This window comes from Heterocephalus glaber, unplaced genomic scaffold, assembly GCF_053883595.1.
Source record: "Heterocephalus glaber isolate CG9 unplaced genomic scaffold, H.glaber_assembly_v1.0 deba00001594, whole genome shotgun sequence".
NCBI classification, from domain to species: Eukaryota; Metazoa; Chordata; class Mammalia; order Rodentia; family Bathyergidae; genus Heterocephalus; species Heterocephalus glaber.
Genome location: NW_028258369.1, coordinates 12,616,680 through 12,629,788, shown reverse-complemented (window position 1 = coordinate 12,629,788; position 13,109 = coordinate 12,616,680). Strand labels below are relative to the sequence as shown.

Here is a 13,109-nt window from a genome sequence, read left to right as displayed (position 1 = left end):
CCTAGGGACCTTTCCAACCTTTCCCAGCCTCTGGACCTGCCCCTGGGCAGCTGGCTCTTGCCTTCCAAGCTAGACAAAGAATTTAATTAGGGTGAAGAAATAAGGACTAGAGAACCAGCCTCATTATTTATCTGTCTGTCTTACATGCTTTACTTGTTTTCTTTCCTAGTTAATTTTCTGTCCCTGTTCTATCGCAGAGGTCAAGAGAGTAAATGGGCCTCTGCCACAGCTTGCCCTGAACACCAGGGTAGTCAGGCAATTGCTAGAGACCATGTCTCTTCCTTCGTTCTGTACCTGGCTTGCCATCCTCTCCCGAGAAGCTCTACATTAAAATTGATGCATTCAAGAGCAATTGCCAAGGGAGTGGCCAAGCCTGTCAGTCAAATGAAGGTGGGACAGGAGATGGCAGACAGACGGTGAGCTCCAGGGGACAGGAGAGGGAGGGAAGCTTCTCCCAGCTGATCTGAGCCAGCCACCGCTGCCCTCTGCAGTGCCAGAGGCTGTTCTAATGCACACTGCAGGCTGAGTGCCGCTGGGCTACCAGCCGCCGAGAAAAGGCCAAAGGGGCAGTTGTGCTGGATGGGGAGGGAGGAAGGAGATGTGAAGTCAGGGGCACCTTAGACAGAAATATAGAAAGCAGGGAGCAGAGGGGTGGAACAAGGCCACGAAACAGGCACATCCTGGAGCTGCACTGTCCAATACAGTTGCTACTAGCCACAGGAGGTGAGTGAAATTTAAAATGAACAGAATTCAGACTGCAGGCCTCAGCCACAACAGCCACATGTCTAGTGCTCAATAGCTACTTGAAGTTAGTGGCTACGATATTGGACAGTGCAGGTCATTTCCATCACTGAAGAAAGTTCTGTTGAATACGTGGTATAAAATTCACTACCTATAAGCTGTGTGACTTTGTGTAAGTTTACTAAACCCTCTCTGAGTCCCTGATGCCTCCTCAGTTGTTTTTCTCCAGTACGAGGGATCAAACTCAGGATCTTGGGCTTGCCAAGCAGGCACAGTGCCACTGAGCTACATCTCTGGCCCTCCGATGCCTCCTCTATTAAATGGATCTCAAAATATCCACCTACCTCATATAATTGAATGGAGCCGGGCATGAAATAATAGATGTAAATAACCTGATACAACTGTCCAGCCTGCAGCAGAAGCTTAAAAAATGATGGGTAACACGGTGGCTTTTATGACTTTCTGAGTAGTCACTGGAAACTTTTCCTAAGGTCTGCATTGGCTAGGATGGACTCTGGCCAATAAGTTTCCCTTTCCTTTTTTTTGGTACTGGGGATCGAACTCTGGACCTTGCACTTGCGAGGCAGGCAGTGGCACCACTGAGCCAAATCCTTGTCCCAGGCTGATATATTTCAAGTGCAAATTTCAGAGCTTCTGTAAGTGGCTCTGTTTGGGTAGGACAAGCCAGCAGCACCATTCCAAAGTGATACCTATTTGCTGACAGGCCAAAAAGATGATACCTTGACCCAGGGGAGTAAGAGACTTGCAGTAAGGCTACAATTCTTGAAGCCGGAAAGCCCCATTTTGTGATGGGCTTTATTTCTCTCTTCTTTTTTGTATTAACTACTAATTCCATAATCTCTGGGACTGTTCATTACATTAGACTTAAGGCTTCAGTTTTCTTCAGCTAAAAAGATGCCCAAGAGATCTTACAACTTTCTTGAAAACCTTTGCCACTCATATAAGAAAACAAGCACAAGCCAGCCCAGAGCAGTTGTATAACCTGGAGATACCCTCCCATGATTTACTAGTGAAGGGCAGACTGGGCTCCATGGTGGGGAGAGCAGGTTATGAAGAGGGGAAGAGGGCTTCATATGTGGAGTTTTATTCTAACTCACTGGGAAACGGGGAGTCAGTGAATGTTCTTGAGCTAAGGTGATGAGACCAGAGAGGTCATTTATCAAGAGAACACTGATGCAGGTATGTGAAACAGCAGCTAAGGGAGCAACAGCATGAATAGGGCAGAGCAGGGAGGAGGCTGGGGTCTTGCCAGATCTGTGTTCATGGTAGCAGTGGACAGGGCTGAGGAGAGAATAAAAGATATTTGCACCGATGAGAACTGGTAGCAGCATCGGCATAGAGATAAAGGAGGCCAGAGACAAAGGGTTGAGGCTACATGATTGGTGTGAGTGTCCAAACAGGCTAGCTTTGCCTCTCAAACCCCTCGAAGGAAGCAACTCCATTCTTCACGTGTGCTTTGGATAGAGCCAGCTCCCTATGGGCCAGGATCAGAAGAGTTGGTGAAAGACGTAGGACAACAGCCCCAGGACCCTTGCTCACATTAGTGTTTGTAATTCAGGAATCATAGCAAAGGTTCCCATTCCTGATCTACTCAGGCCCCTGGGGGAATCCCATATTTCTTAATGTCATGGATAAGTAATATTTTTATAATAGATGGTACAAACGTTGGACAACTTTTAGTCTTTTCAAATTAAGATGTTAAAATGTGAATGTCATCCACTACCTTGATCAGGCACACAAGAGATTTCAATACTAAAAAATAAACAAACAAGCAGAAAAGACCATTTCAAAATAAAGGGCAGTTCTATAAAATGGAAAAGGCTTAGTTTAAATAAAATAAACTCACTGCATTTTCACATTTCTTCCATTTCACTAGGAATGGGTAGAAATCTTGTTCCATGCAGGCAGTGACCTGGGAGCTCATCCTTCGGGGATTACAAGTTTCTGTGACATTCTGAGATGGTTCCCCAAGTGGCTTAGGCTGTGGGCATCAAATCTGGCTGCCCAGCTCCTATGAACACAAAGCTCCAGGTTTCTGGAGTGGGTGTGTCCAACCCAGAAGGGCAGGGCAGAATCAGCCTTTTCTAATCTTCTTAAAATGCCAGTAATAAGCCACACAGGATCTTACAACAAATGATCTCACAGTGATATTTTCACATTCAATAATTTCATATTCTGTCTAAAGGATTAGTGATCTTTTTCATAAAAGGAAATTGCAGCCAGAGCTAACTGCTCAATCTGAAATGTAACTGGACACTCTTTAGATGTCGGAATCAGTAACGTTGCTGAGTTTTAGTAAAGAGGAGAGCATAATTTTAGGAAAAAAATAAATGTCAATTAATAGGAAATGCAGCCCCATATGATCTTCAAAGGTTTACTGTGTAAGTTGAAAGAGTGTCCCTTATTTTGAGCTTTCTTTGACATCTTTCTATTTATAAAATGAAAAAGGAAATTTATCAGCACAAGCTCAATCCATTCCCACCCATTGATTTGTTAGCCAATCGATGTCCATTGTAATCTGAAAAAAATAACACCAGCTTTCATGATCCTTTCCAAGCAAGGCCATGTTCACTTAAGCTCAATAAAGAGAAAAACAGCAAGGACCATCTGGAAAACACTCTTCCGGAGTCGCAAAAGATAGTGGCAGCCTTTGCCCAACCTGCTATAAATAAGTGTCTCAGGAAAAAAAAAAACAACTGATTTTCAAATCTGTTTCTACTTAATACAGCTGCAATAGAGTTTATTTAGCTTTTCCCTATAGCAGGAAGACTGTTTGCATTTTTATGACAAGGGCCTAAATGCTTTTCACAGCCATTTCCATTGCCATTATTTTGAGGAACAACATACCACTCGGACCTGTCTGTTTGCTTCTGCAGCACACAGCGGTGGCCCCAGCGGCCTCTGCACCACAAGACTGGCCTCCAAAGCACAGATTTATGATTCTGTTTCCTCTCCCAGTGTTGCAACCATCACCCAAATCCTGTCCTGCAAGGGGCTGGTAACTCAGAATGACCAAGTATCACGTGCTGCAAATCAATTATGAATCTGCCTGGACCTAGCACGCTGTGGATCTCAGCTACCTCACTGCCTTTCCCTTCATGACAGCGACAAGGAGGGCTCCAGCTACATCCAGTGAGGCTAGGACTGCCCCGGGAAGGTATATTGCTGGCTTGGCAAATCCCTAAATGCTCACCTTTACACCTGTGTTCACGACTAAACCTGCCTGGGACTCCCTCTGCGTATGAAACGCTGAACTCCTCAGACACTCTTGGGAAGAGGCCAGGCTGCATGAATGGCTGCAAAATGAAGCAGCCTCCATTGATTTCGGCACTGAGAACCTGCCCCTAGCCTCCGATAGCATTCCCCAATGCCCATCCCACTGTGAGAGACAGATGGGCAGAGGTGACTTGGGGACAATTTCCCTGTTTAATGAGGGATCCACGTCTCTGCCCTCCCCCTGTACCCTACACGCCTAGCCCATTTCCATGTGTGAACGGGGCATGGTTTACCTCACAACACCTTTCCTATGTTTGCAAGACCCTCTTTCTAGCCTTTCAAGGGACAACCAGAAAGAAGATGGCTAGGGGCTCATCCTGGTGGCACCATGTCCTGTCTTCTGCTCTGACGATGTCTCTTTCCTGGAAGAATTTCTCCAGCAGAATTCTTGCTGCAAGAAAACAAATGTGTGTGAAGAAGAAACAAAATTGGGAGGGGCAGGGTGCTGCCTGAATCTGATTGTGCAATAATGTGTGCAAAATGCACCACACTCCCCCTATTGACTTTCTCTCTCAACAGTACTGGGACACAGAATTTTGTGGTGGGCAAAAGACCACCAGTGCCTGAAATGCATCCGTTACAAATGCTAGGAGTGGAGCTCTCACAAGGACACTACAGGGCTAAACTAATTGGCTCAGGCTTAAGATGCTACCAGAAAAATGGCAGTGGGAAGGGGATGGGGGTGGGAGTAGGTGCTTGGTGGCTTTAAAGTCATGCCTGGAATCAGGGACATATGATAAAGAAATTAGGGAGGAATAAGCCTGTTCTTTTTATGAAAACCAGAGAAGCTGCTAGTTCTTACAATATGCCCCTCAATTACCTATGACTTCTTCAATCGCTTGCCTTTAAAAAAATCTCCATGCTTATACAATCTTATAGACTCTTCCATCACCCTTAGAATTGAATAAGGCACATGATCCACTTCCAGTTGTTAATTAATCACCTCCTTGAATTGTATATGGAAAAGTCAGAGGGGGAAAATTGTGTCTTTTATTATTTCAAATTGAATTTTCTGAAAACCACAAATTACTTGCTACATTTTGGTCTAAACCAGTGGTTCTCTACTGTGGTGATTTTGTCCCAGGGTCCAGGATAGGGGATGGAGAGATGCTACTGGCATCTAGTGAGCACAGGCGAGGGATGCTGCTGAACATCTGGAACACACAGGACAGCCCCCTACAACCAACCAATAATGGTCTGGCCCAAAATGTCAATAGAAGCAAGGTGGAGAAACTGCTCCATATACAGCCAAATGTGCTTAGCCTTTAATGTGCATAATCCTGGAAGACACCAAAAGAAAAAGGCCCCATTTTCTTCAAAATCCAAGGTGAATTTAGATACATGATGCCTGAGAACACAGAAATAGGTTCTCAATCGGTCTAGAAACACTAAAGAAATACGAGGATGATGAGGCATTTTAAATGCATATTTCATCAGTCTAAATGGATGGAAATTAATATCTCATAAAATAAAATGATTATCTAGTTATGTTCCATACAAAACCAAAATCAATACATTGTATCTTACTTAACCTGCAATTAGAATTAAAAAAAAAACTAAAACAAGGAAATGCCATTCTTTCCCATTCCTTGTTAGCTGGGTACACACTTCTGAGAAGGAGGCATTAAAAAACAAATAAGCGGACAAAAATCTTTTTTTAAAGCAGATTTTTCCAGAGCATAAAAAGCTTCCTGAATCATTCAGTTTTGTTTACTGTATATTCAATCATTCTTTAGTGAGCAAAACATGCAGTTCATTCTCTTGGTTATGCTTGCCTGGCTTTCCAAATGCCCTCAAAACTGGAATGATGAATCACATACTTTGGCCCCATTGTGCCAATTAATAGTAAGCAAAAGAATTCCACACAGCCGGGATAGGACTTTCTGCCTGGTGTGTGCGGTGGTGGGAGTGGGGGTGGTATCCTGTGGCCAATTGCTTTCAGAGGCTCTTAAGAGCAGGTGTTTTGGTTCCCCAAAATTCCTTTAGTTCTGGAACATTCTATGAGACTCTACAGGGCTCCCAGCTTGGGGGTGGGTTGTGGTCAGGAAAAATCTATGTTCTCAGAGTCTGCCTAAAGCTTCCAGGCTTAAATCATGAAGGAAAGAATGGCTGACAGCTACACTATTTCAACCGTCCTAGGCCTCCATTCTTTTCTCTGAATTATAAGGCAAAAGTGACCATATATATAAAGGCAAAAATAACAACAACAACAACAAAAACGCCCCAACACACCCAGTCTTGGCTGCCGGCAAGGCTTGCTTCTGCTGCTGAAAAAGAACTGTTGCTCTAGTGCAGCTGGAAGAGCTTTTCCAGGGAACTGGTAATACCCTGGCTGTTAATGAATTATTTTTCACTAGAACGTCGGATTCTTCCTGTGCTCCAGTAAACAGCCTGCTTCTGCCATGAGAAACAAAACCATCTCCTTCTGAGGAGCCCAAGGAGGTCAGCCAAGGGTTTCCCGAGGGGGCAGCCTCATCAGAAGTCAGAGCCACGGGCACCTGACCTATAAATCTCCATGGTCCCAAGTTCATTATTCTATTCCTTTCTGTCTATTTGTGTCATGCCCAGCATCCTGAGAAGGGCCCAGAAATGCATGGCCATGGCGGGGACAATACCGCAGTGCCAGCCCAACCCCTTCCTCCATTCCTCTGCACTTTCTTTTGCTCAGATATCAACTTCTGTGGCATGACCGGGTGGGTACATGGGACTTCTCTGCCTCTATTCTGTCTCCCTCACAGACGCTGTACTTATGTCCTTGCTGTTGTCCTTATGAAGCTGTCAGGAAGTAACTGTGTATCCTCTTTTATTCTCTCTCTTCTTTAAGGCTGGCCCCAGTCCCAAATAACCAATTCTCGGCGTGAGGGAGAATTGTCCTTGGGACATTATTCTCCAAACACAAATCCCTGGGAAGAATATTTTCAGTGGCTAACAGCACAGGTGTCAAGGAAATCACTGGCTCAAGTAGGAGACAACTCTCTAAAGGATGAGAACACCAGCCTGGAGTGGGCTGGGTGAGGGAAAGAAAAAGGAAAAGGAAAGGGGACATTTTGCTCAAACCAGTCTGGCCCTTGCTCCCCCAGCCCCGCCTTGCTCTTTCCATTAGGTTTCTGGAGCCCACACTCCCCACAGAACATGACTAAGCAAATGTGCTCATGGGTAGGCCTGATAGGAGCCCCTCAGTGGCATATGAGCTACCAAAATTCAAAGTCATCTGATGCCAGGGGATTGTGGCTACTGAGTCAGCCCCAGGCCTCCCATTTTCCATTGAGGCAGAGGGTGTTTATGCCCCTAGCACATCTGCAGAAGCCGTGACATCACAAAGGTGGTAGTTAGTGTGCTCCAGGGTAGTGCTATCTGACAGAAATAGATAAGTAATTTAAGAAGTTCTAGTAGTCACATGAAAAAAAATTAAAATAAATGAGCAATATTAACTTTAATACTATATATTTACCCAATGTATCTAAAATATCATTTCACTATGTAATCAGTATAAAAATTTTTCATGAGCTACTTTGCATTCCTTTTTGTCCTAAGTCTTAGACACCCAGTGCATGTGTTACACTCACAGCACATTCTAATTTGGGCTAACAGTCTTTCAAGTGCTCCATAGACACATGCAGCTCATGGCAATTACTCCATAAGACAGTGCAGGTACAGGACATAGGAATCTCTATTAGACAGTACTGGGCCAAAGGACCAAAAAGCAGTGGAAAGGGGAACGACAGCTGTGAGCAGGATGTGCTCCAAAATTCTCTATAATTATTGACTTGCTAGAGCTAATGATGACAGCAGAAATTGGAACAACCAGAATTGGGAGTTCTGGGAGCCCAGCCCTCCCTGTAAGTAGAACTTAAAGTTGGCTTTCATGAAAGATCCTGAAACCATGCATGATCTGAATGTTTGTGTACCCCCCAGATTCTATGCAGAAATCTTAATCTCCAAGGTAATAATATTAAGAGGTGGAGTCTTTGGGATATGATTAGATCATAAGAATAGAACCCTTATCAACGAGAGTAGTGACCTTATAAGAGATTCCAGAAAACTTGCTTGCCCCTCTGCCATGTGAAGGTACAATGAGGAACTGCCATTTAGGAACCAGGAAGCAGGCCCTCACTAGACAGTGAATCTGTTGGCACCTTGATCTTGCGCTTCTCGGCCTCTAGAACTACGCAAAACAAATTTTCACTTTTATAGGCATCTAGTTTATGCTATTTTGTTAAAGAAGCCCACATGGACTAAACCAGACCTTGCCTACATTGTGAGGCATGGTCTTCCTCACAGTATGATCACTGCTCTAGGCACTCGCTACTTGAGCCGTCTTCATCTTAGCTTTTCTGGTTTGTTTAGGTCAGGGGCAGTGACAGAAGATCACCAAAGTCACATACTTCTTTCAATAACAATTCCTGGGTTTACAATCTAATTTGGTGAAGCAGATACAGAAACATGATCAAATTACATGCGCCTGTGTTTATGCATGCATGTGTTTGTGTGTGTTCTTGGCCAGAGAGAGAGGAGAGTCATGTGTAAAATCCAGAAGTACTAATGTGGCCGCCCAAATCCCCTCCTCACCAGCTGCCATTAGAGTACAGGGGAGCAGGAGGCTCAAGAGGCTCATCAAAAACTGAGCCACAAAGGAGAGGGCTTGAGCCTGGAGGGAACAAGATGATGGGCACCCAGGCAGATGATCAGGAGGGTGGGAGAAGTGGTAATCAGAGGCATTCTCCAAAGACAAGGGCTGCCAACTCTCCAGCAAGGATGTCACCCTTGTCCCCAAATCAAGCTTAATTCAGAATCCCACACAGGCTTTTGTGCATGGCAATTAGCCATCTTTCCCCCTCCTGGAGAATCTCATTCTTTGAGGTCTCCTTCATATTCTCATCAGAGAAGCAGCAAAATCAGAAGCCCTTCATGTATGGATTCAAACCCTGGCTCTTCTAGTGGCTCCAGAATTTCCAGGGGTTTAAAGGCTACCCTCTGCTTGGAAAGAGGCTAAGGGACTTGCTTTGATGATACATTTGCATAGCAAATCCCTGTTTTTATTTAGTGTTTGTTCATTTGAAACAGTATCGAGTCAAAAATACCTCGCCAAGCCTTTTGTCCCACCATGGACCTTGGGCTAATCATGTAACCTGTCTGCACCTCAGTCTCCTCATCTACAAGATAGGATTAATATTGCCCATCTCACACGGGCGTTGTAAGGGTTAAATCAGGGCTTGTCAGCATGGAACCGCCAAGGGCTCAGATAGGAGCATAACACCAGAGACTCTGAATCCCCACCAAACACACAAAGCCTTGGGTTTCCCCTGCTGGGCCTCCCTTGACAATGACGCACAGCTCCCTCCCCACCACCACTCACTCCATCAGCTCCAACATTTGGTCACTCCACTCTCATTTACTTAGCATCAGTGGGATGTTGGGGATGCTGAGGTGAAAAGGCACCACGCTGTCTTTCAATCCAAAAGAGTTAGGAACTATTTTGGATCTATCTACTTGGCACAGATCTGTGAGTCATGGCATGGGTGACTGGGCTGCCTCACTGGTGGGCTTCCTGCCCCCCAATACACACACACACACACACACTCACACACACACGCCAATTAGGTACCATATTTTATAAAGGGGGATGGGCTGAGGACTCTGGCCTTTGGGAGAAATAAATAAGAGACTTTGAGCAGGGGAAGAGGGACATATTGCCCCTTTAAATCATAACCACCAGTCTGGAATCAGGCTCGTGACTGGAAATTTCTCTGAGCATTATCTGTAAAATAATGCTACATAAGGGTCACAGGGAAACTGAGAAGGTTTCCCACATGTGAAATGCCTGGCAGGCAGAGGGCAACAACAAATGCTAGCTCCCTTTCCAATTTATTTCCTTCTTACCCCCCCCCCCCGCCCCAAATCTAAGGTTAGCAGCCAGAGAACAGACACTTGCTGTTTTTTTGTTGTCGTGTGCAAGAAGATCTCCATTCTGGATCACTACTATCAGGCTGCTGGCACTAGAGCATTCCCAGCAAAGCCTGGCCACACACCTCTCAGCCTTTGCTTTTTCTTTTCGGCTGCTCACATGGCCCCATCTCAGTGGCTCTGTTGTCTGAATATAAGATTTTGCATTTTATTTTACAGTTCTTGCCCAATTGCCCACCAAATTCTCACGACACACAGGCAACTGGCATCACCTAGAAAACTGTTTTCTCATTTGTTCCTGAGATGAGCAGATTTTCCAGGGCCAAACCTAGACACCTGAGGTCTGGGGTTCTTTGAATAATAAGGGAACCCCCTGGGTGGCTGAATGGTCCCCTGGGCTGATACCAAAACAGCCAGTCCCCCAAGTTCCAGTCAGACTTAACTCAAGGTGTCAGGGCCACCTTGGGCATGACACTAGTGGGTATCTATCAGGATGAGAAGCCAGTGCTCATTTGCAGGATACTGTGAGTATGGGGGGGGGGGGTGTCCGGGTGGGGGAGGGGCTTCTCTGTGTTTATAAGTGGCAAAGAAACCAGTATGCCAACAGGCTTAGGATTCTGTGCCTCCCAGCCCAGCCCTGGCTCCTGCATCCTCATATTGCCTTTGGGGAGGGAACTCGAAGGGAAAGCAGGGAGTGGGAGCATGGTGTTGCACCTGGGAGGGGCTCCCCACCCACCAGGCCTCCCTATTGTCCCCCTCCTACACAGCCACCCATCCACTGTAACAAAGGCACTGCCACCCTACATTTTCAAAGTTAGCTAAAGTCTCCCGGTCTACCAATAAACAATTCCGATGACTCAAAGGGAGGAAGAGACATCTAGAAAACGGTGGGAAAGAGTCCCCGGGAAAAGCACAGAAAACCTTGCCTGATCCATGAAAGGCTAAGAATTGTTTTTTTCCTACTGGCTGCTTTTCTCTCTGTTCTAAGAGAAGCTTCCAAGAATCGGCTAAATAAAGGGATCACACCAGAGGATGCGAGATAATGCTAAACCAACAAAAACAAAGACCCAAATGAAACAGCGAGCCATGAGAATACGCGGTTATCAAAACTTTGTTTGGCCATATCTATTTATCATCGCTGCACACCCGGGCTCTGTGGAATATCATTCTGTTGATGTCACTTATCTTCAGCAAAATATTTACACATCCTTAAAAACGCCAGATGAGAGGGGCTGGCCTGATCACTGCCGAAAGCTGCCTCTCAAGCTGCATCGCCAGGTTCTGGATAGCCCAAAGGTGGAGGCATGAGGCTGGGTGGCACCAGTGGGCAAAGGTCAAAGCGACCAACAGTTCCGGGAAAGCGGCCCCCAAAGGCGGAGTCCTGCCCACCTCTCCTCTACCTGACTCTGCAAGAAGCAGCCTCATCCCCCGATAAGGATACGGTGTCAGCGTCTCCTCCTCCTCCCCCGCCTGCCTTTCTCATTGATTAAGTTCCCAAACCATTGTTAAAGCCGGCTCGCTGTTCCTCGGAAAATGGGCTAAATTCATTAAGCTTCCCGCTGCCACAAAAGGAATATTCATAAAAGTTTGGCAGGCAGAAAGGGAGGCTGACATGGTGCCATGGGGTGGGTAACAATCTGCTCCTCCAAAGCCGCCGTCTTTCTTCGTGCCCCAGTCCTCTCCTTATCCATCCGTCGTGCCCCAAACCTACTCCAGGGACTTCTGATAGGGAAACACAAAGCAGCAGCTGTTTGGCAACATTTCTACCCCTTGCCAACAACTGTGGTGGGATGCCATTTCCCCACCCAGGCGGGGCTTATCCTGAACAATAGTCGGGCTTTAAACAGCAAACAAGCAAACACACAGAGCACAACCCCAACCCCGAAAAAGCCAACGCGGAGAGACGCAATAACTCCCTCCACAGCAAAAGGCGCCACTGAAACGCACGCAAAAAATGCAGGGATCACGCTGCTCGGTGCCTAACATGGCAGAAAGCCGGAGCTGGTGCCACCACCCTTGGTCCGGGCATTGGAGGGCACCAGGGCTCTCGGGCGCCGACGCACACTCACCGGGCTCCAGGGAGATGCGGGGCTGGCTGAGCGTCACAAAGAGGAGCCCAGCTCGATTTGGCAAAACCCAACTTTCCACCCGGCTCGCCAGGGCCGCCAGATACGTCAACAGAATCCATCTTTCGAAGGGCCTGGAAGGCGCCGGGTTTTCCGGGCCAGGGCACAACGGCAGATCCGGAGGCGGCCCGGTGCGGTGCCCGGGCGCGGAGTACGCGGCGCGCTGCCCTCTGCGCCGGGTGCCAGCCCGGGTGGCGGCCCGAAACCCACTTCGGGGCCCCCGCCCCGCGGGCCAGCGCCGCCTCCCCAGACGTCCCCAGCCCCGCCGGCCAGTGCGCGGCGCCGCCGGCAGCAGGAGCGGGCCCCGGGCGCGCTGCACGGGTGACGGCCTCGGCCCGCGTCCCCGCCCCCGCCCGGCCCTCCCCGCTGGCCCTGGCCTCCGGGCGCCGTCCTGCCCCCGGGAGCAGGCCCCTCCCTGGGCGCCTAGCCCGGCGGCGCGCCCCCTGCGTCCCGGTGGCAGGTCCGCCCAGGGAGGGCGGGGGTGACCCCGGCCCGCACGGGGGCGCCGCGGCCGCTACCTCGCAATCCGGGCCGCCGCCTCCAGGAAGCCGCGGGGTGGTCGCGGGTGCGGGAACTCTCAAGTCTGGCCTCGCCGCTCGCCGCCTGAAGGGGGTGCACAGCTGTGGGAGCCTCTGTCTCCGCTGTCACCCAGCCGCTGTCGACGCCTTCGCTGCCGGTTGTGCTTTAGCGTGTGTGCGCCTGTGTCCGGGCGAGTGTGTGTCTGCGTGCGGCGCCCGGCCTTTACTATATACACCAAGGGGTGGGAGGAGGCGGGGAAGGGGAGGGCTTGGGGGAGGTGGCGGAGGAGGGGGAGCAGGAGGGGGGCGAAAGGGTACCCGAGGATCAGGCAGCCCAGGAAGGACAGGTGATCGTGCCCACGGGGGAGGGTGTGGCTGTGGACGGCGCGGGATGGCCTGAGGAAGGGGAGCCCGGGGCCACTGGGTGGGTGGGTTGGGGCACGCGTGGAGAGCTGGGGACCGTTCCAGACCGCAGGATGAAGAGAAAGAAACAGAGCCCCGAGATGGGATGGCTGATGCGGGT

At 48.4% G+C, this 13,109-nt stretch overlaps 1 protein-coding gene across 3 annotated transcripts in view; it reads right to left on the bottom strand.

Annotated features, from left to right (window-relative positions):
* Window positions 1-12,823, bottom strand: part of Rai2 (retinoic acid induced 2) — a 65,410-nt gene extending 52,587 nt beyond the window's left edge. Inside the window, exon 1 of one of the 3 annotated variants that reach the window (XM_004866141.3) lies at window positions 12,587-12,823. Coding sequence is in view for 1 of the 3 variants with exons in the window: in XM_021245362.2 (XP_021101021.1) it covers window positions 12,012-12,130 (119 nt within the window). In the remaining 2 variants the exon portion in view is untranslated. Of the gene's footprint in view, window positions 1-12,011; window positions 12,327-12,586 lie in introns of those variants that run through there. The other 2 variants (XM_021245362.2, XM_004866140.4) reach the window with 2 other exon arrangements.
* Between the last annotated feature and the right edge of the window lie 286 nt (window positions 12,824-13,109).